Consider the following 21,385-nt stretch of genomic DNA (forward strand, 5'->3'; position numbering starts at 1 on the left):
CTTTTCCTTCTTCCTCTGTTTTTTTTTTTTTTTAATGTTCCTGCTCTGATACTATGTCAAAGGTTCTGCAGAGAATTGTATATCTTCCTCATTCATCACCAAACAATATATATACATAGAGGGATATGTTGCCCTACGAGAATATTACATACGTGCTATACAATGGTAACTCTAAGCGATAAAGGAAAGGTCTTCTAACATGGTCCAATAGTATGCTTTGTACGCAATATCTAATTAGTTCCCAGAGCAAGGAGATAAAAGACGTTTAAATAGAATCACATACCATTCTATTTCTAATATTTTGTGAAGGGATCAAAATCACCGAAGTTTCTCCAATACATCGGCAGAGAGGAGACAACGACATCAACCAAAAGCAAAACAAAAACACATGGTTGGAATCGAGATGGTATAAACGAAGAGAATCAATCGAAATAATGCAGCAGATTATTTGAGGAACACTACAAAAGATAGAGAGAAAGCCTTCAAACCAGAGCGTGCATGTGTTTTCTGGCCATTTTTTATTTTACGTGCAAAGTACTATCCAAATCCCACATTAAAATGTCAGATTTTAATCTTCACAATTTGCACTAACAATTCTTTAACATTCTAGTTAAATCAAGTTGCTATTATAAAATACATAATATCTAATAACACCAGAATTTAATAGCAATGAAAAGTTAACGACTTAAATAACACTAGATTCTAAAAGAATTTAAAAGACTATTTAAAATACTTAATCCAAAAACAGATGAATTTAAAAGACTTGATAAAATGTTTAGTCCAATAACACTGAAATTCAAATGTCTTAATGTAAATTTACAAGAAATATGAAATTTGGTAACTTGCCATGTTTACAATGTACAAAGAGACATATATCGAAAATATAAATAAATTTGGGAATATATATATATATATATAGAGCGTAACTTAATAATTGGTAAACAAGGAAGGAAAGGAAGTATCCTGATAACAGACAGTTGCACTGCAGCGCCAACAAGACGGTGAAAGAAAACGCGATTCAACGGCGAAAGACAGACAGGAACAAAAACTATACTACTAGTAGTATGTTGTTTCGTTTGTGCCTTTTCAGAGAGTTTTTTTTGTTTTGTTTTTAATAATAAATAAATAAATAATAGTGGAAAAGGGCATAAAAATTGGGAGAATTTGGCCGGTGAAACTGTCAAAAAGACGTATACGGACGGAGAAGATTTGGTCTCTCTCGCTCACCCAAAACACTCCAGCGATCGGAATAGATTGGATTGGATCGGATCCTCTCTAATCAAACAAGTAGTATTAAAGAGTTGCGTTAGTTTGTGGAGACCACCAAAGGCACCAAACTCTTTCAATCAATATAACTTACATACTTCGTGTTGGGGTTCTTTCTTCTACTAATTTCTTTTCTTTGTCTTCTTTTGTCTCTCGGTGATTTCTTTTTGTCCCTGTTGTTGTTGTTGTTGTCCCCTCTCTCTCTCTCTCTCTCTCTCTCTCTCTCTCTTGTCTCTCAACCACATGTTTTTTGGAATTTCTCTTCTCAAACCCTAGAGAGAGCTTAATTAGCTTTTTTGTCCTCAACTCACTGATTGAATTGAACGAACAGCTTCATATAATTCCCTCCTCCCTTATTCTGATTCTTTTGGATCGCTTCAGTTTTTTTTTGTATAATTATTCTTATTGGTTGGTGGGTCTTCTTCTTCTTCTTCTTCTTCAAGCTCCCCAGCAATGGCCTCTGGCGGCGGTGAGGCGGATAAATCTGTGGATCCCAAATTAGGCGGCGTTGGGAGCAGAAGCGCCGGTGAAGAACGATACTTCAGGGCGGATAGTCTTGACTTCACTAAATGGGATTTGCATATGGGTCAAAGCTCTACTAGCGCCGCCGTCACCAACACCAGAACTCCTCCTCCTCCTCCTACTCCTACTCCTCCGGCGGCGGCTATGCAGGAATGGGAGATTGACCTCTCCAAACTCGATATGAAGCACGTCCTCGCTCACGGCACCTATGGCACTGTCTACCGCGGTGTCTACGCCGGCCAAGATGTCGCAGGTCCCTCTCTCTCTCTCTCTTCTTTTCTTTATATTCTTTCTTTAGGATACCCCTCCCAATCTGATTTTTATTTGTTTTGATGATTGCAGTCAAAGTGTTAGATTGGGGTGAAGATGGTTACGCCACTGCAGCTGAAACCAATACTCTGCGTGCTTCCTTTGAGCAAGAGGTCGCCGTCTGGCAGAAGCTCGATCATCCCAACGTCACAAAGGTAATTACATTTACAAAGCCACAAGACAACCAACCCTTTTGACTACACACTACATGTTTTGTTTTCTTTATAACAACTTCTCTCTCTCTCTCACACACACACAGTTTATAGGAGCATCCATGGGGACCTCTGATCTGAAGATCCCCCCTCCTGGTGATTCTGGCGGACGTGGTAACGGTGGTGCTCATCCTGCGCGGGCCTGTTGTGTTGTCGTTGAATATGTTGCCGGAGGCACCCTTAAGAAGTTCCTCATCAAGAAATATAGGTCTAAACTACCCATCAAGGATGTCATTCAGCTCGCTTTGGATCTCGCTAGAGGGTAGTAAATCTCTCCTCTTTTGCTTTTTCTTAATGTTTTTTAACGCCTCATTTGTGCATTCTGAAACTATTCACACAAGAAAGATCCTTTTATCTCTTCCTTGTTCTTGTCATCTCAGGATGAGTTACCTCCACTCCAAGGCGATTGTACATCGGGACGTGAAGACAGAGAACATGCTGTTACAACCTAACAAGACGCTCAAGATTGCTGATTTTGGGGTTGCTAGAGTCGAAGCTCAGAACCCTCAAGACATGACCGGTGAGACTGGAACACTTGGATACATGGCACCTGAGGTATGTATGTTTGCCCTATATATAGACCCAAAATCCCTCAGGGCATGTTTGTTATGGGGAAAAACTAAGAGGTTAGCTTCTTCTGTTTCTGGTGCATAGGTTCTTGAAGGAAGGGCTTACAACAGGAAATGCGATGTCTATAGCTTCGGTGTATGCCTCTGGGAAATATACTGCTGCGACATGCCCTACGCTGACTGTAGTTTCGCTGAGATCTCTCACGCCGTCGTTCATAGGGTTAGTTCGTCTCTCTATCTCTCTTTAAATAAAACCTCTCCGATGTTACTGTATATGTTAAAGCTATAATCAGGAAATCTAATCGCCTCACTGTTTGTTTTTGGTTGGTTGGGTGTATGTTGCTCTCAGAATCTGAGACCAGAGATTCCGAAATGCTGCCCAAACTCGGTGGCAAATATAATGAAGAGATGCTGGGACCCGAATCCAAACAGGCGTCCGGAGATGGAGGAGGTGGTGAAACTGCTGGAAGCCGTAGACACAAGCAAAGGAGGTGGAATGATAGCTCCAGACCAGTTTCAGGGGTGCCTCTGTTTCTTCAAACCTCGTGGCCCCTGATTCTTTTGTCTGATATTCTTCTTGAGACAGCTGCGTGATTCTTTGGATTTTGTAACTTTTGAGACTTGGAAGTTGGAACTAGTGTGGGTTTTTCTTTGGTTGTCATAAGAATCTCTCTTTGTTTTTGTTCTCTGCTCTCCATGTAATTTATTACTATACTACTACTACTACACAGTGTCATCGTGTAAATCGAAAAAGATTGAATTTTTGTTTGTGTTTTTGGGGTTGTTGTAATCTCTGCCTCTCTGCAGGTCATTTCGTTGATTTACCATGTCGTATGTAAAATTGGTAAAGCGATCTGATAAGAAGAGAAACAACTAAAACTTACCACTGGAGAAGATTAACATTGAAAAAGGTCTAATAAAACATACAAAACAAATACGTCGTAGAAGTAGAAACAAACAAAAAAACATAACTATATATATTTTTGTTAGGTAAGTCTATAGATTTGTTCACGTTTCTCGTATCACACACACACACAGTAGACGACTCTAGGTAGGTGGGAGGTAGGTAGGTGGCGAAAACTCTACGGGAAGATGATGACCGGAAGCTCGAAGGCGTCTTTTTGCTCGATGAAAGAGTTCCTGAAGGAGACAGGCGGGTATGCGGTAATAGACGGCGGGCTTGCGACGGAGTTCGAGAGACATGGAGCAGATCTCAACGATCCTCTCTGGAGCTCCAAATGCCTTATCACTTCTCCTCACCTCATTCACACCGTAAATCTCTTTTTCCCGTCTTTCATTTGGTTAAATCTGAAATCTCGAACCAAAAAAGCTTTGTGCTTTTCTTTTCGCCTGCCCTTGTGTGTGAATAATGGATAATCCCCTTAGATTTAGATGATTGAGGGAATGGAAATGGAATTCTTGCAAAAAGTGTTGTTATCTGAATGAAGTAAAGCCTTCTCATTTCCATTAGCGGTGAATATCAAGCACATATAGAATCCCACTGACTGTTGTTTTAAAGCTGTCAACTTGTGTGAATCCTAAACCCTTTTGGTAGTTGTTAATGTTGTCTTGATGGTGAGCAGGTGCATCTCGATTACCTTGAAGCTGGTGCTGATATTATCGCCAGCACTTCTTATCAGGTTCTTCTTTCTCCTCTCCTCATCATCTTTCTTTCTTTGTTCTCCTTCCTGGACACTAAAAACAGACTTTGTTGGATTGATCGTAACAGGCCACGATTCAGGGGTTTCAAGCAAAGGGCTTTTCTTGTGAGGAAAGTGAATCTTTGCTTAGAAAGAGCGTCGAAATAGCTTGTCAAGCTCGCAACACTTACTACGACAAATGCGCAACTAGCTCCTCCGTCGATGATATCATTCTTATAAAGCGCCCTATTCTAGTTGCGGCATCAGTCGGTAGCTACGGTGCATACTTGGCTGATGGATCTGAATACAGGTTTGTAGATGATTTGAGAGTTTTTGCGTTGGAGCCTGTGGATGGATTCCATATACTTTGAGCTTTAGACTTTTGCTTTCTGTGGGTTCCATTTATTTTTTACAAACTACCTTTTGTAACTACTGTTGGTGGTTTTGTTATCAGTGGAATCTATGGTGATTCCATCACGCTGGAAAAACTCAAGGACTTTCACCGCANCCTCCTCCGTCGATGATATCATTCTTATAAAGCGGCCTATACTAGTTGCGGCATCAGTCGGTAGCTACGGTGCATACTTGGCTGATGGATCTGAATACAGGTTTGTAGATGATTTGAGAGTTTTTGCGTTGGAGCCTGTGGATGGATTCCATATACTTTGAGCTTTAGACTTTTGCTTTCTGTGGGTTCCATTTATTTTTTACAAACTACCTTTTGTAACTACTGTTGGTGGTTTTGTTATCAGTGGAATCTATGGTGATTCCATCACGCTGGAAAAACTCAAGGACTTTCACCGCAGACGAATCCAAGTTCTGGCGGAATCTGGTGCTGATCTAATAGCATTTGAGACCATTCCAAACAAGATAGAGGCTCAGGTACACTGATACCGATGGTTCCTCAGCATCATGACATGTTGGATCTTTTCATATCCCATTATTATTGATGCTGTTTAGCTTCTGATGGGTGTTTTAAGTTTTGGTTTTGTTTATGTGATATGCTGCAAGGCATTTGCTGAGCTGTTAGAGGAGGGAGATGTGAAGATTCCTGGGTGGTTCTCATTCAACTCGAAGGATGGCGTGAACGTGGTTAGCGGGGATTCCATCAAGGACTGTATCGCCATAGCTGAATCTTGTGACAAAGTAGTGGCGGTAGGAATCAACTGCACCCCTCCAAGATTCATCGAGGGGCTAGTTAATGAGATTGGAAAGGTGCGGCCTTGGATCCACACTCATTAGGTATTTGTATTTGTATCTGTAGAGACACTAAAAGGTTTGCATTAACTTGTAGGTAACAAGCAAGCCCATATTAGTGTACCCAAACAGCGGAGAGAGCTATGATGCTGATCGGAAGGAGTGGGTGGTAAGTCATATATATATCTATTCTATTTGTCCTGAGAGGAAACGAGCAAAATGCAGAAAACAAACACACATAGACAGATCTCTTCTGAGTTGCTTAAAAACTGTTGCAGGAAAACACAGGAGTTGGAGATGAAGACTTTGTATCATACGTGGAGAAATGGATGGATGCAGGAGTGTCTCTTCTGGGAGGTTGCTGCCGCACAACACCAACCACCATCAGAGCCATCCACAAGAGACTTGTCAACCGCAGATCTCATTAGCTCTCTCAACAATATCACTCTCTTCTATGAATCTCTGGAATTTTGTACCAAAATATTGTTTTCCCTTTATAGCCAAAAACAAAAACCAAAAAAATAATGTAGCCTGTTGGTGCGTGCCCCTCCTACTGATCTCTCATTTTGGCTTGCAGAAAACAAAATACTAGTCTAATGGGTTATTTGCCCAAACCAAAAAAAAAAATGTCTAATGGGAAATACTGGCTTGTATCTCGGGACCAATTCTCATCTATCATTAGAAACTTCAATAGCTTCTTTTTTTTTAGATTTATATCTTTCAAGTGTTTAAAAAGCTAGTTTTTATTTTCGCTAATTTGATGACTTTTAATCCTTCATAAGAATTTTTATGTTCACGCACACCATTGTTATTGTTATTGGTGTGTGGTCANTTTTTTTTTTTTTTTTTTTTTTTTTTTTTTTTGCCGTCAGTCACAATTAATGTTTAGTTTAGTTTCAAATAATTATGTATTTAGGTTGATATAGTATTTATGGGTTGGAGGAGCATTGTTTTTCTATCTTCCATTGCTAGAGACCTTCAAACAATTTCAAAGTATCTTTCTTGGTGTGAGACTTTGGATGGATTAGAGTTTGGGAACGAATTCCTCGTCATTCATCCATTTTGGATGGATTGTGAGGTGCCAAAGCTTCGGTTCCCTCATTATTTGGTGTACTGATGAGAGCGTACGTGTAGAAAGTCCTCAAAGGAATGGTCAGGCACGTTCAACAAGCTTGCGTCGTATGCCAAGATCATTAATTTGAGAGTAGCTTTCTTTATTCTGTTAAAAACAACTCTCGGGACTTCCCAATATTGGCTTTGATCGAATAGAGTATAGGAGGTAGCATTTTAAGGCTTTTAAATGTTAAAAAGATAGAGAGATGTACACTGCACTATATACTGTTTCATCATTTTGTTCATATGTGAGAGAGATGTCAATGCTCGGGTTTCAGGGAGCGTTGGACTTGTAGTTGTATCGTACGGCTGGGGAATTATGAGATTTGATGAACAAGACCACACATTATTTTTGATGTGTGATCGGCTTTTCAGAATTTAGACTACCAGATAAACAATGCAGAAAGAGATGAAAACACTAACATCATCCTTTTTAACTTTTTACCCCTAAACCCTAGCTAATAATAATCTCCATGTTCATGAAAGTGATGTTTTACCCACACACCCAAAGGACTGCAAAATTTCTTCTTTCAAAGTTAAAAACTTTCACATCGCCCCATCCTTCCTTCCAACTTTCCCCTTCGATAAAAACCTGAAAACGTGTTACTTCGTCGCATCTATCACATTTGTTTCTTTTGCATGTAATATTAACCAAGTATATTATGTCACAGACAGATAGACTTGGAAAATTTGTTTCTACCTTGGGGATAAATTAGCATAATGATGAATTTATTTTTTATTTTTTAAATAAGAAGTTTCCAGCCAAAAAGATTATAGAGAATAATTAATACTAGTATAAATAACTATAAATTCGTCTACTCATTTGAGATAAATTATAATAATCCAAAAACAGGCTTACCAAATCATTCTTAATAGTATATTAGTATTGTTCTAAAGCTAGCTAAGGTGTTATCATGAATCTTTTATAATACCCAACATGTGCCGGATATTAGACAAAGTCGCCTTCATTAACAGAATTTATTATTAGTATTGTTCAATAGTATAGTCTTAGTAGTATTGTTTTAATACAAAGATATACAAGAGAGAGAGAGAGACACACACAAAACAGCAACAACCTTGAAAGTTATTTTTCTCTTCAGTTTAATAAATACGAGTTCGTATTTCCGGTATCTTTAATTGCAATGTTCGGAATTCTTTATTGTTGGGTGTACTTGTGTGTGTAGTTGACGTGCCAGAATAAAGTATTACCATTAAGTATTTAACTCTTTAACTAATCAGTACGTTTCTCTCTAATCAGAGAGGACTCATAGGCATTTAACAAAAGAAAGCGTAATTATATAAGTACTTGTTACAACTGGCACAGGGTTTCGTAGAGGCAGATAATTAAAGTTATTGAGCCTTAAATTTTTAAAAAATTATAAAAGAAAAAGCAATGGCTGTTGAAATATACTAATGTGTGTGTATATAACTATATATATTAGTATATGCTAAATTTTGGAGGAATAATTAAAAAATGAAGATAAAAATTACGACTAATTACTAAATCTAAGTATTGGTCTGAACAAACAGACACGGTCTCCCACATGCAGCATGTGTCATTTTAACTTTACCTTACAACATTTATACTAGTGCATAAAAATTCACCAAACAAGGTCTTAAAAGTGAAAACTCGATTTTATAATCACAGAAATTTTAGATAAAGCAGAATCCGAGGGCATTGGTTGGTCCCCGTAAGTTAACCCTACAAGATCCTAATAGTATCTTTTTATGTTTAGAAAATAAACAAAAGTTAGCTCATATTGTATCTAACAAAAGTTAGCTCATATAGATTAATGTATAGCAATTCAATACTACAGTATAACTTTGTGTCTTCACTGTCTTGTGTTTAGACAAATATTTCTGGATGAGTCGAGACTCGAGAGTCTACCCAAACCGTAAGGCACAGTAATTTAAACCGATCTTATGTTCGTTCGTATAATTATATTATATATGTCACTAATAGGATATATGTAACATGACATTGTATTCTTGCAATGGCTAAGGGGGGATATTATACGTTTGAATGAGATGATGGTCCCTTAGACATTAGTCTAGATTATTGGGTCGTCAAAAGAAACCCCTCCTCCTTTCCACACAACAAAACTCAATTTTATAAAAATCTCACATTCTACTAAAAAGTGCCTTACAAATAAAAACGTGTTAATACCCTTTTATATGACCAAAAAAAAAAAAAATGTATATTGTTGCTGTTAGCTCATATAGATTAATGTATAACTTTGTGTCTTCACTGTCTTGTGTTTAGACAAATATTTCTGGATGAGTCGATCTTATGTTCGTTTGTATAATTATTATATATGTCACTCATAGGCTATATGTAACATGACATTGTATTCTTGCAATGGTTAAGGGGGATATTATACGTTTGAATGAGATGATGGTCCCTTAGACATTAGTCTAGATTATTGATTGGGTCGTCAAATTAAAAGAAACCCCTCCTCTTTTCCACACAACAAAACTCAATTTTATAAAAATCTCACATTTTACTAAAAAGTGCCTTCCAAATAAAATTTGGTAAACGTGTTAATGCCCTTTTTCTATGACAAAAAAAAAAAAAAAAAGAAAGAAAGTATATGAACCCAAAAAATATACTAAAGTGACATATGTTGTTGTTGTTGGTGTCTCCCGAAACCTAAAACTTCACCCTTTAAACTTGCATACATGTATGCATCAACCTTATTAGCTCACAAATCCACTCTCTCGATTTGCCATTAACTAATAAATAACTACTGCTACTACTACTAAATATATGTTGGCGACATATTCCCAAAAATTGAGATATCTCGTTTTTGTTTGTTGCGTTTGTTCGAATTGCCAAATCCGGGATTTGTATTTGCCATATGCAAAAATATGGAATGGAATAAATGAAAAGTGTCCATTTTTTTGTTTGTTGCCTAATATCATGGATGGATTGTGTACCTAATTAGGCGCATACTGTTTGATACCATATGTATGAAATATACTTGATTTGTGAATTTCTATAAAAGTGTGTAACATATTTTCTTGATTTACGATTTCACAATCTAAAAGAGTAAATGTTGAAAGAATTAGAAAAATGAAATAGTAGTAAAAAGTTGTAGAAGACTGAACATTAAAAAAAAAAAAGAAAAGGAAACATAATAATTGGAATTGGAGGCAGTAAACTAGTGAAATACTACCAAAAAAAATCAGAGCTTGGAGGAGGAGGATATGATATATATACCAAAATTAGTATTACCATAATAATAAGATAAATGAAACATATATTTATGGGAAGAAAATTAATAATATACGTCAAAAAAATCAATGAGAGAAATATGAAAACAAAAAAGTTTTGAGGGGAAACTGCAATAAATAACTATGGACTAGCAACTATCAAATTTATTTATTAGTAAAAAACAAATTGAAAAAAAAAAAATAATAATAAATGAGAAAGTTACGACCGGGTGGGTTAAAAAAAACCGGAAACAGTAAAAACGGGTACAAATCGGATTTATTAATTTTTTTTTTTTTTTTTTTTTAAACGGATCGGACCCACAATTTTTAGTACTAAAAAGATGCAGAAGAAAGAAAGAGAAAGAGAAAGAAAGAAGAAGAAGAAGAAGAAGAGGGTCTGGAGAGAGACTATCGTATCGCAGTTTCATGATCCGTTTCCTTTTCTTCTTTAGAGAGAAAGAGCAAATACATTTCCAGGAAACAACAAGAAGAAGAAGAAGAGGAAAAACCGGGTTGTACCCGAATACCCATCTCTCTCTCTCTCTCTCTCTCTCTCTCTCCACCCGGATTCCAAAGTTGTTGTCTTTCGTTTGCCTCCCCTCTTCCCTCCTTCCCTTTCTTGTTCTTGGATTTGGCATCAAAGAGAGATAACAAAACAGCAAACCAACAACATCTCTCTCTCATCTTTCTCTCCACTTTGCTCTCTGTGCCCAGAAACAAGGGCTACCTTCCTTGTTTCTTTCTGCCTTGCTAGGATTTGCTACACTTACTAGATTCCCTAATCTACTATCTCCTCTCTGTTTTTTTTTTTTTTTTTTTTAATAACAAGTGGCCTCTCACATTGACCTCTTTGTATTCTCATATAAATCGTCAACCATCTTTTTAGGGGGGAGGAGGGTGTGTGTGTGTGCTCTCCTTAGATATATTCAGTTTTAATTTTTTTTTTTTGAATCAGAAGAGATCTATCCATCTCTCTGTTGTATGAAGCTGAAGAACAATGGGTGATGGTCGCCTCAAGAAAAGCAAGGTTTCTTCATTTAATTTCTCTCTCTCTCTCTCTCTCTCAATTGACTTATGTTATTCTTCAATCATCTCTCTAAATTGACTATGATTATGCGCAGCTTTCATGGCCGAAAACATTGGTCAAGAAATGGCTAAACATCAAGAGCAAATTAGAAGACTTTTACGCTGACGACTTGTTCGACAGAGGAGGTAACTTACTAAGTACTAAACAACTCTCGGCCGGAATTGTTATTCTTATTAGGCTTTGTTTACTCTCTATATGTTTTTAAAAAAAAGTTAATACTAGTAAAAAGTTTTTGCTAACAGTAAGTAAGTAAATACTAGTGTGTCTTTTTCTTGTCTAGGAATGTGAGAATGAGAGAACACACAAACAGTGCTTTATATAACTCATCTTTTTTTATTATATATAAAGGAATACTTTTTTTTTTTTTTTTTTTTAATTTTGCAGGTGAAAGTGGAGATAGGAGGAACAATGTCAGTGAAAGAGAGGAAGCATGTTCTGTCAACAAAAGCACCAAAACTGGTCTGTCACTATTCTGAATTATCCCCTCCCACTCATAACAAACCAAACCAATTTTTTTAAATGGTTTAATAAAGAAATTGGTTTTGCAGAGACGACTCATCCAAGCAAAAGGAATAGCGGAAGAGCCAGACGACGAAACAAACCCGAATTCGATCCACCACTTCCACTTGATAATTATCTTCTTAGGTGTCTTTGTTTTGTTTCTTTTATTTCNTTCTTTCTTTGTTTATTTGTTACTTGTTATTTTTTTTTACTATTTTTTTTGGAAATCTATAACATATTTTTATATATTAAAAAAAGGGTATTTACTGCTACATGGAATGTCGCCGGAAAATCTCCGCCGAGTAATTTAAATCTGGAGGATTGGCTTCACACTTCTCCTCCTTCCGACATTTACGTTCTCGGGTACCAATTATGTCTTATCAACTTCTACTATATAGTATCTCTACTCCATCACTCTCTCTGATTTTAGTTTTTTTTTTAATAAAAAAAGCAGGTTCCAAGAGATCGTTCCTTTGAACGCTGGCAACGTCTTAGGCACTGAGGACAACGGCCCCGCCAAGAAATGGGTCTCTCTCATCAGACGCACCTTAAACACTCTCCCCCTCGGTACCTGCCCTACTCCTTCCCCTGTTCCCCACCCGGTCGCCGAGCTCGACTCTGACTTCGAAGCTGCTCCTAACTCCTCCCTCTACCATCGCACCAGGAGCCTTAGGATGTGTGACACTTCTGCTTCATCCCTGCACCTTGACCTTAGGTTCAGCGTCTGTGACCGTTTCATGCCTGACGATTTCTACGACCACAGCTTCAGGTATTGCTCCTCTGACGACGACGAGCCAGATTCTCCTTCTCATCATTGTCACTATTCCCCTCTCTCGAGGACTGGGTCCTTTGTGGCAGACGAGAGGGACAAGGGAAGAGACAATTCCAAGTATTGTCTAGTCGCCAGTAAGCAGATGGTTGGGATCTTCTTGACCGTTTGGGTCAAGACTGATCTAAGGGACAGTGTCCAGAACCTCAAAGTGTCTTGTGTTGGGAGAGGCTTGATGGGGTATCTTGGAAACAAGGTACTTTTCCAGATTCCTTGAGTTTTTTTTCTTCTATTAACCTCCCAAAATCCTCCAGCTTCTCTAAATAAAAAAGTTTGGATCTTTTTCAATCTGCAGGGCTCGATTTCGATAAGCATGTCCGTTCACCAGACGAGCTTCTGCTTTGTCTGCAGCCACTTGACATCTGGCCAGAAAGAAGGCGACGAGCTGAGAAGAAACTCTGATGTTTTGGAGATTCTAAGGAAAACCAGATTCCCTAGAGTGAACAACGCAGGCGACGACATGTCTGAACCCCAGACGATTTTAGAACACGAGTGAGTTATCATTAATAATGCCCCTCTTCACTTGTTTGATTCTTGCAATCAACTCAACAAGAAAAAAAACTTTTTTGTTGTGTGTGTGTGTTTTTCAGTCGGGTAATCTGGCTTGGAGACCTGAACTACCGTATAGCTCTTTCTTACCGGTCTGCAAAAGCCCTTGTCGAGATGAGAAATTGGAGAGCCTTGCTTGAGAAAGACCAGGTAGTTCTACATTCAGGCAACCTTTCAAAATCCCAAGAAGTTCAACCAATTATTGTTTTTATCTAAAGTGTCAGTTTTGTTGTTGTTACAGTTACGGATAGAACAACGAAAAGGTTGTGTCTTTGAAGGCTGGAACGAAGGGACTATCTATTTTCCACCCACTTACAAATACTCTAACAACTCAGATATATACGCGGGAGATGATCGGCTTCCCAAGGCCAAGAGACGGACTCCAGCATGGTTAGTATACTGGTTTCTCTAGTCCTCAGCAGCATGGAAACTTGATGGCATATATAAATACTGATAGTTTGATTTATCTTAACTGAATGAAGGTGTGATCGCATACTCTGGTACGGGAGTGGGCTTCATCAGCTGTCATATGTTCGAGGGGAATCAAGATTCTCGGATCACAGACCAGTCTACAGTTTGTTCTTTGTAGAGATTGAGTCGGTATGTAGAAACCGTATAAAGAAAAGCTCCAGTTACACCAGCTCTAGGATCGAAGTTGAGGAACTTCTTCCTCAGCGGTACGCATATAACCCGTACTGATTCATCATCATCGGTCCGACTCGTAAATCCATTTGAAGACAGATCCCGGAAGGAGGTCTCAATGTGTCTAAAGCCTGAACCAAAACAAAAAATGGTTGGTAAATAAATCTTTGATGATCATGGAATCTGTTAAGTTGTGTGTTTCTAATAATATCATCTCGTCTTGTGGGATTTTTCAGTAGTCGGAGGTTTGTGGTGGACTTTTGACATGCAGAGAGTCATGGAACAAAACGCAGATCTTCTTGGTCAAGATCTCTGTTTCTCGGGTTAGAACAGGACATGATTCGAGTGCAAAAAAAAGAAAGGAATAAGAGTAGTAATAAGGTCTACAGATATTCAGCAGATCAAATACATATATATATCTTTAGGATTATAGAGAATTGACCAGTTATTAGCTTCTTTTCAGACCACTAGTTTTCTTCTCTAGTAGTGTAGACGACACACTAGTAGTAGTGTAGGATTCGTCAAACTTGTGCATAAATGAATTATATATGTGTATGCTTGGGGATGTAAATTGTAAAATGGATTCTTTGTAAGGACCAATGGGTTTAAGATGATTGGAAAGTGCAGATTAGTTTATTATCAGTTTCATGTCCTAATAAGATTTTATCATCCTGCCTGTTGGATATGAGCTTTGCCCCAACATTCTAGGAAGCCCAAACAGAAGATTCTCAAGAAGTTTAGGGCCTAAAATCATGGATCTAGCCCATTTGGTCGCAGGGGCAAAATCGTCATTTCGCAGAGCAGACAGAAGGAACCCTAGTTCACTGGCCCACTATAAATACTAGATGTTTCTGTCAGAGCTGATCACGTTTTTTGGAGCAATTAGAGAGAAAAGAGCAATAATTTTCGTATTAACTCCGCTTAGCTCTTTGATTGTCATTTCCTGTAAACATTTCATTTCAATTCTACTTTACCAATTCCGATTTATCCCAAAGAATATTCGTATTATTTATATTGTCGATTTCATACAACTAACACTGCCCATAAACACCTATAAATTAGAACTTGAAAGTGAGAATTCAAAAAAGAGAAGTCAAACTCAGAAGTACTAATTATCGTTTGTACTTGTTGGATTCTACAAAGTGGCTTTTTTCTTTCCCTAAGTTTGAAAGATAATTAACTAATGTTATTTTCTTGTCACAAGAGTTGTTTGTATATACTAAACTTACAAAATGATTATTTAAGATTATAAAACTAAGAAAAATGTTTTAAACATCAGATTCTCTGAAACAAACCACCAACAAAGAATTTCTCCTAATTTATTTTGGAGTATATATTCTTCTGTCAACAATAATACTACATCTAAACGTATATATTTCCGTGCATTCCAATGTCCCTTTAATGAAAAGTAAATGAGGTCTTGTTGTACTTGTATGTATATCTAACAACAACGCGTCTGGAAAAAGCGAGTGAAGTAACGCAATTATATGATTGGGAGCTCTTCTACTCTCTCTCTCTCACTCTCTCTCTTGGATTTGTTGGGCCTTTAAAAGTTTACAAGATTACTCACCACGTGGGTAAACTTTATTTTACGAAATTTTGAACTCAGAGATTGTCTCCTTCACCACCCCCCCTCCCACACACACACGACACACCCCTCGGTTCAGTATCTTATCTATTCTACTAAATTGCTTTTGGCCGGAGCTCCATTTGGCTTTTTATATATTATCTTTATGAAATGATAACCGACGTACGGCTCAAAGATTCAAACACTGAAAATACGAAGAGGAAATACTAATTAATTATACCATGGTTTCTTACTAGTATTATCTTAACAAGAGACATAATATATATATATATATATATATATATATATATATATATCCGACGGATAGATGTTTTGGTCGGGGAGGAACGGCGGAGGTTAGAGAGAGGCTAGGACTAACGCATATGCCACTCACTTTCACTGCCCATCCTCCTCCTTCCCTTATTTATTTCCTTTCTTGTCTTATTATTTAACATTTTCTTTTTCTGTAGTGGAATACAGAACTACGTCACGTATCAATATTATTATAATGTGAAATTGTGTTGCTTCTATATGGTTTCTCATGGGTCTAATATATAAATCGCCAAATGGATATGATGAGGAAGATCCTATTAAGTATTAACTAGATCACAACCACATGCTATGTCGTAACATTACTCGACCCTTTCTGGTAAAAGCATCATAGCATTCATTTTTCCACTTTGATCTCTACTTAGTCGCTTTCACTTTCTTTTAACCATCAACTCCATTTAACTTTACTTTTATAATCATTTATATTATAGTACATCGATCCATTCGATTACAACTAATATATGATTACTATTTGGAAGATAGTAACCAATACACTACTGATCAATACATATGATAACAACATGTAATTAGAAAGACCGTGACATAATAACTAATACACCCAACATAATTATATATAGGACTCTAGGCTTGTAGGTAAGTTTCATCATAGCAATTTAGATAACGATATTTGCATGTTATCACTCGAAGCTTCTAATAATTGTTTTCAGAAGAAGCACCATATCATTCATTTTTCCACTTGGATCTCTATTCGTCGCTTTCACTTTCTTTTAAGTTTTAACCATTATATATAAATATTTATTATACATCGATCCATTCGATTACAACTAATAATACACTGATCAAAGTGATCAATACATATGATAACAACATGTAATTAGAAAGACTGTGACGCATTAACTAATACACCCAACATAAATTATATATAGGACTCTAGGCTTGTAGGTAAGTTTCATCATAGCAATTTAGATAACGATATTTTCATGTTATCACTCGAAGCTTCTAATAATTGTTTTAATAACTTTAGTTATATATTAAAACGAATGATTGATTATTATCCTACGACCTGATCAGTGTTTGATTAATGTTGTTTTAATTTGTGTTTGATCACTTGTTTTTCTTGTCAGAGTATTGGATATGTTGTTATTGTTAATGACAATTATTTATATTGCTCTCTGTTATTTAAAAGCTCTCTTTTTTTGTCAACACCATCTATATATATTAGCTTTGTTATCAATCCTTTTTTATTTTCATAACAATCAGATTCATATATGATACATCTACCTCCATGTGAATCCCTGCCGATTGGGATTTGCGATTAAATCAATCATAAAGTAGAAAACACACACAAAGTAAAGGCTCTTCAAATTGATTGTTCGTCAAGTTGGTCACAACTTATAGCATACAATTTTGACTCTTGGACGCTTGCAGTGACACTGATAGGCAGTAGGTTATATTGGCGATAAAAAAATGTATTTATATACACCGGTGGGTGAGTACTGATTAATGGAAACTTAAAATAATTCATGTAATTACAAGTTTAAATTGTTGGCAGCACACACTATATATATGTTATTATATTATATATACTTTAGTTAAGATTTAAGAACAAGTCGCAAATCTCATGGTAGGAAAATGCGGGGACAATGTTGATATGAACCTTCACAAAACACGATTTGACAGGTTTCCCTTTTCTAATCTAAAAAAAAAAAGATAGATAATCATTTAGAACAATTCTGAATGAAGATTGATCTTTATCAAATATGAGTTTGATGACTTTCCCAAGTTGATCTTTTATCTAGAAAAATTAGACCTGTTTTCTGTTCCTATCAAAAGAGATGCATATATATAGTTGTAAGATTAGCTTCAAAAAAAGTTTATGAAAATAAAAAATCATTCTTTTATGTTAGGTGAAGCAACAAAATATACAATTAGAGAAATTAAGATATATAAATATTTTTTTTAAAATAGTGTGGTTTTATATATTTTATGTATAATATTGCCTTGGTCGAAGTCGAAGAGAAGTTTTGAAGTGCCATTCCACGTGGAGATGAAGCTCAACGTCAGCGTCTGCAAGAGACGTTGACGTCAGTTGATATAGAACTTGCATGTAAACTGAATGGGGAGTAGTCGAGAACAAGTAAGATGCGACGTGTATGTCTCTTTTTTACATATTTGTGAGCCAGTACAAAATGACACCGTATCACTAGTAATAAAACAGACTCAATTTGAAATACGGGGAGTGGTCTGAGAACAAGTGAGATGCAAACGTGTATTTATACTTATAAATTAATATAATATTCTTAAACATATTACAATTATAAAAATTTATAAATTAACATTTAAATTGCTTCCTTATATAAATGAAATATTTTTTTTTTCCATAAAATCTCGTCCAATCACATGAAGCCACGTCAAATAAGAACTGGGCTTAGATCAGTTCTACATCAAGAACTAAAAAAAGTGTTCTAAGCCACTATTCATTATTTTTATAATTTTTTTGGGCTAAAAACACCCTTAGTGTTCTCCCATTAATGATGGCTTAACAAACTAGCGAGCTACTGTATTAATAAAGAGAACGTGGCATTTTATAGAGAATAGATATATATATATATATATATATATAATATATATGTAGAATACAGCTTTTGGGTATTGAAATTGACCAACGAACTAACTAATTATACTTTTGAAAGATATATAGAAGTAAAATGGCAGAGAAGAGGTCAGAGTCGTGCATGCGTCATAGAATTGATCCAACCTTTTTTTGTCAAAAGATACATACAACAGCAAACATTATTACAGTTATAATTAAGAGATTACCATAACAAGTAAGATAAATAAAACAGCAAACATTATGACGTCACCTTCTCTATTCAATTGCCTCGACGTTTGCTTATGTTCCAAGTTTCCTGTCAGTGCCTAGTAATTAAACTACGTCAGATGAGGTCATTTGCCTATAATTTAAGGGAATCTAACTGCACCCACACGAGAGGCCTAAACAATGATACGGTCCAACACTTTTTTCTTTTTTTTTTGGAAGCCAATTAATTGAATTCTTGGATTTTTTGTCACTAAAATAAGCTAAGCAAGAAAGGGATATTATATTGGCTATCGTCATAGCTCCAAATAACGGGAAATAACGCCATGATTCTGGCAATTTTGCCTTTTTTATATAAGAATCTAGGATATTCTTTCATCAAATAATATATCCTTACCATATTCAATACCAGCAAAGGCTATTTTTCTCCAAAATTCGAATAACACGCATTTAACAGCCAAAGATTTAGAGGCGAAGAAATAAATGTTAATTACGCGGTTCCAGCTTTAATTTGTTTACTGCAAAAACTGTATAATCTTTTTAGCCTCAAAGAAAATTAATTTTGGTATAAAGACGGGCCAAATGTTCCAACACGGTCGCAAAGGACTTCAAGGTAGGGCTGATAAATAGATATATAGGTTAATTACAAGTTTCGCTTAGTGCTTAGGAATTTCGTGGGAGAAGCGTTGGAATGATAGGGCTCAATCTTAGATTATAAGCCAACGATCAACGATGCCTCTTTTCACACATATTTGTATCTATGGAGTCCAATACATACACGGCCCATTCATAAGCGTTCTTCTTCTGTTTTTGAATCTCTTTATGTTCAGTTAGTCAGAGAGTCATAATCATAAACAAAGCACGCGACACATAAAAATTAAAGTGGCATTTTAAAGCCTCTGTGAATGAATTCACGAGACGACCAAAAGACTCATTAAACAAACGCCCAAGACTTTATGATTAATAAAATGTAAAATCAGAGGCTGTCACGGCTCAAATACACTAAAGAAAACACCCTCCTTGTACACCATCAATTGGTTTGTTCAAACACTTAAAGAAAAGAGAGTAGTACGTAGCTAGTCCTAGAGAAAAAAAAATGAGAAAGTTGACCGACACAGATGTAATAATAATGCCGATGCCAACTTGGAGAGTGAGTGGTAAGCCAATAAATTCCCCCTAAAAAAAACGAGACAATATAATGGGCTTGGTGCACTCATCTCCATCTACACTGATGAAACAATTGATCATGTACACGTACATAGCATCATCATCACTGCATATCATATATAAAAGCGTGATGATGATGATGATGACGCAGTGANCTAGGATATTCTTTCATCAAATAATATATCCTTACCATATTCAATACCAGCAAAGGCTATTTTTCTCCAAAATTCGAATAACACGCATTTAACAGCCAAAGATTTAGAGGCGAAGAAATAAATGTTAATTACGCGGTTCCAGCTTTAATTTGTTTACTGCAAAAACTGTATAATCTTTTTAGCCTCAAAGAAAATTAATTTTGGTATAAAGACGGGCCAAATGTTCCAACACGGTCGCAAAGGACTTCAAGGTAGGGCTGATAAATAGATATATAGGTTAATTACAAGTTTCGCTTAGTGCTTAGGAATTTCGTGGGAGAAGCGTTGGAATGATAGGGCTCAATCTTAGATTATAAGCCAACGATCAACGATGCCTCTTTTCACACATATTTGTATCTATGGAGTCCAATACATACACGGCCCATTCATAAGCGTTCTTCTTCTGTTTTTGAATCTCTTTATGTTCAGTTAGTCAGAGAGTCATAATCATAAACAAAGCACGCGACACATAAAAATTAAAGTGGCATTTTAAAGCCTCTGTGAATGAATTCACGAGACGACCAAAAGACTCATTAAACAAACGCCCAAGACTTTATGATTAATAAAATGTAAAATCAGAGGCTGTCACGGCTCAAATACACTAAAGAAAACACCCTCCTTGTACACCATCAATTGGTTTGTTCAAACACTTAAAGAAAAGAGAGTAGTACGTAGCTAGTCCTAGAGAAAAAAAAATGAGAAAGTTGACCGACACAGATGTAATAATAATGCCGATGCCAACTTGGAGAGTGAGTGGTAAGCCAATAAATTCCCCCTAAAAAAAACGAGACAATATAATGGGCTTGGTGCACTCATCTCCATCTACACTGATGAAACAATTGATCATGTACACGTACATAGCATCATCATCACTGCATATCATATATAAAAGCGTGATGATGATGATGATGACGCAGTGATCCTGTCCAAGGCTTCATCATTGGACGTTCTTCTTCCCTTCTTAGGGTTTACTTTACGTCGAGGAAATTCCATAAAGATGTCGCATGCCATCTGTTTCGCTCTGCATTCTTTGGAACAGAATGCCCCCAAGTAGCTGCATCAAATCAAGATTCTAATCGGAGTGAAGATCCTCTCGACTATCATGTCATTTCCACGATGGAGTAAATTATATAGTATAATCGCGGAAATTAAGAATGGAAACAATGAAGTAGTAGTACTGACCCGTACATGAAAACGTCCTGGTCGGGACGTAGGCTCTTCTTGCAGAAACGGCAGAGGTCAAGAAAGTTGCTGAGGTGAACCTGATCGGCAGCCGCCATATCTCTCTGATCAGGCAACCAATCAGAAAGGGCGGCGGTGTGAGTATCACCAGGATGCTTATCGGAGAAGCTCGGGGCTCGCGGTCTCTTGCTCGGAACAAGAAGATCTGTCGCCGTCATAGCTGATTTGGTTGGTGGTGGGTGTGTGATGAGAGATCTCGACTGCAACAACCAAAATTAGGGTTTTTGGGAGCTTTCTGCCAAAGTTTTCTCCAACCGTGTGTAGTATATAAAGGCACTGTAGATGTGAACCAATCAGAATCCAAAGAGTAGACGCGTCAGCAAATTAATTGGGTGCGATTCTCTGCGCCCAGGTGTACGACTACCCACGTGGTATATTTTTTTGTCAAGATTTCTTACCTTTTTCTATTAATGGGCTTTTCTTGGAGCGAGCCAGGCCTGTGTATGTATAGGAGGAG

General features: G+C 36.8%; 4 protein-coding genes across 5 annotated transcripts; 3 read left to right on the forward strand and 1 right to left on the reverse strand.

Moving 5' to 3' along the window:
* LOC104699551 (serine/threonine-protein kinase HT1-like) lies at positions 1,192–3,643 on the forward strand. The gene is made up of 6 exons (XM_010414874.2): positions 1,192–2,041; positions 2,131–2,252; positions 2,357–2,571; positions 2,690–2,864; positions 2,964–3,098; positions 3,228–3,643. Exons 1-6 carry the CDS (start codon positions 1,720–1,722, stop codon positions 3,432–3,434), a joined length of 1,176 nt encoding a protein of 391 aa, XP_010413176.1. The 5' UTR covers positions 1,192–1,719; the 3' UTR covers positions 3,435–3,643.
* On the forward strand, positions 3,875–6,380 carry LOC104699552 (homocysteine S-methyltransferase 2). Its single transcript, XM_010414875.2, has 7 exons — positions 3,875–4,150; positions 4,462–4,518; positions 4,608–4,828; positions 5,271–5,400; positions 5,530–5,733; positions 5,813–5,884; positions 5,994–6,380. Exons 1-7 carry the CDS (start codon positions 3,971–3,973, stop codon positions 6,141–6,143), a joined length of 1,014 nt encoding a protein of 337 aa, XP_010413177.1. The 5' UTR covers positions 3,875–3,970; the 3' UTR covers positions 6,144–6,380.
* LOC104699553 (type I inositol polyphosphate 5-phosphatase 4-like) lies at positions 10,407–14,285 on the forward strand. 2 transcript variants are annotated; one of them, XM_010414876.2, is made up of 11 exons: positions 10,407–11,068; positions 11,163–11,253; positions 11,513–11,587; positions 11,677–11,773; positions 11,888–11,992; positions 12,081–12,654; positions 12,754–12,950; positions 13,049–13,157; positions 13,249–13,397; positions 13,490–13,800; positions 13,886–14,285. In XM_010414876.2, exons 1-10 carry the CDS (start codon positions 11,039–11,041, stop codon positions 13,704–13,706), a joined length of 1,644 nt encoding a protein of 547 aa, XP_010413178.1. In that variant the 5' UTR covers positions 10,407–11,038; the 3' UTR covers positions 13,707–13,800; positions 13,886–14,285. The 2 variants fall into 2 exon arrangements, with proteins under 2 accessions (XP_010413178.1, XP_010413179.1); XM_010414877.2 differs by having other exon boundaries at positions 12,084–12,654.
* On the reverse strand, positions 20,566–21,149 carry LOC104699554. The gene is made up of 2 exons (XM_010414878.1): positions 20,869–21,149; positions 20,566–20,740 (listed from the first exon to the last, which is right to left on the reverse strand). Exons 1-2 carry the CDS (start codon positions 21,084–21,086, stop codon positions 20,566–20,568), a joined length of 393 nt encoding a protein of 130 aa, XP_010413180.1. The 5' UTR covers positions 21,087–21,149.

Source organism: Camelina sativa, chromosome 7, assembly GCF_000633955.1.
Source record: "Camelina sativa cultivar DH55 chromosome 7, Cs, whole genome shotgun sequence".
Classification (NCBI taxonomy): Eukaryota; Viridiplantae; Streptophyta; class Magnoliopsida; order Brassicales; family Brassicaceae; genus Camelina; species Camelina sativa.

Excerpts from the sequence above, each read along its gene's own strand:
- LOC104699551 (XM_010414874.2), top strand. The coding sequence starts at position 1,720 with ATGGCCTCTGGCGGCGGTGAGGCGGATAAATCTGTGGATCCCAAATTA. Across the intron at positions 2,042-2,130 it reads CGCCGGCCAAGATGTCGCAG|TCAAAGTGTTAGATTGGGGT; the intron begins GTCCCTCTCTCT and ends TGATGATTGCAG. Across the intron at positions 2,253-2,356 it reads ATCATCCCAACGTCACAAAG|TTTATAGGAGCATCCATGGG; the intron begins GTAATTACATTT and ends ACACACACACAG.
- LOC104699554 (XM_010414878.1), bottom strand. The coding sequence starts at position 21,086 with ATGACGGCGACAGATCTTCTTGTTCCGAGCAAGAGACCGCGAGCCCCG. Across the intron at positions 20,741-20,868 it reads CAGGACGTTTTCATGTACGG|CTACTTGGGGGCATTCTGTT; the intron begins GTCAGTACTACT and ends GATTTGATGCAG.
- LOC104699552 (XM_010414875.2), top strand. The coding sequence starts at position 3,971 with ATGATGACCGGAAGCTCGAAGGCGTCTTTTTGCTCGATGAAAGAGTTC. Across the intron at positions 4,829-5,270 it reads GCTGATGGATCTGAATACAG|TGGAATCTATGGTGATTCCA; the intron begins GTTTGTAGATGA and ends TTTTGTTATCAG. Across the intron at positions 5,885-5,993 it reads CTGATCGGAAGGAGTGGGTG|GAAAACACAGGAGTTGGAGA; the intron begins GTAAGTCATATA and ends AAACTGTTGCAG.
- LOC104699553 (XM_010414876.2), top strand. The coding sequence starts at position 11,039 with ATGGGTGATGGTCGCCTCAAGAAAAGCAAG. Across the intron at positions 11,254-11,512 it reads CGACTTGTTCGACAGAGGAG|GTGAAAGTGGAGATAGGAGG; the intron begins GTAACTTACTAA and ends TTAATTTTGCAG. Across the intron at positions 11,588-11,676 it reads CAACAAAAGCACCAAAACTG|AGACGACTCATCCAAGCAAA; the intron begins GTCTGTCACTAT and ends TTGGTTTTGCAG.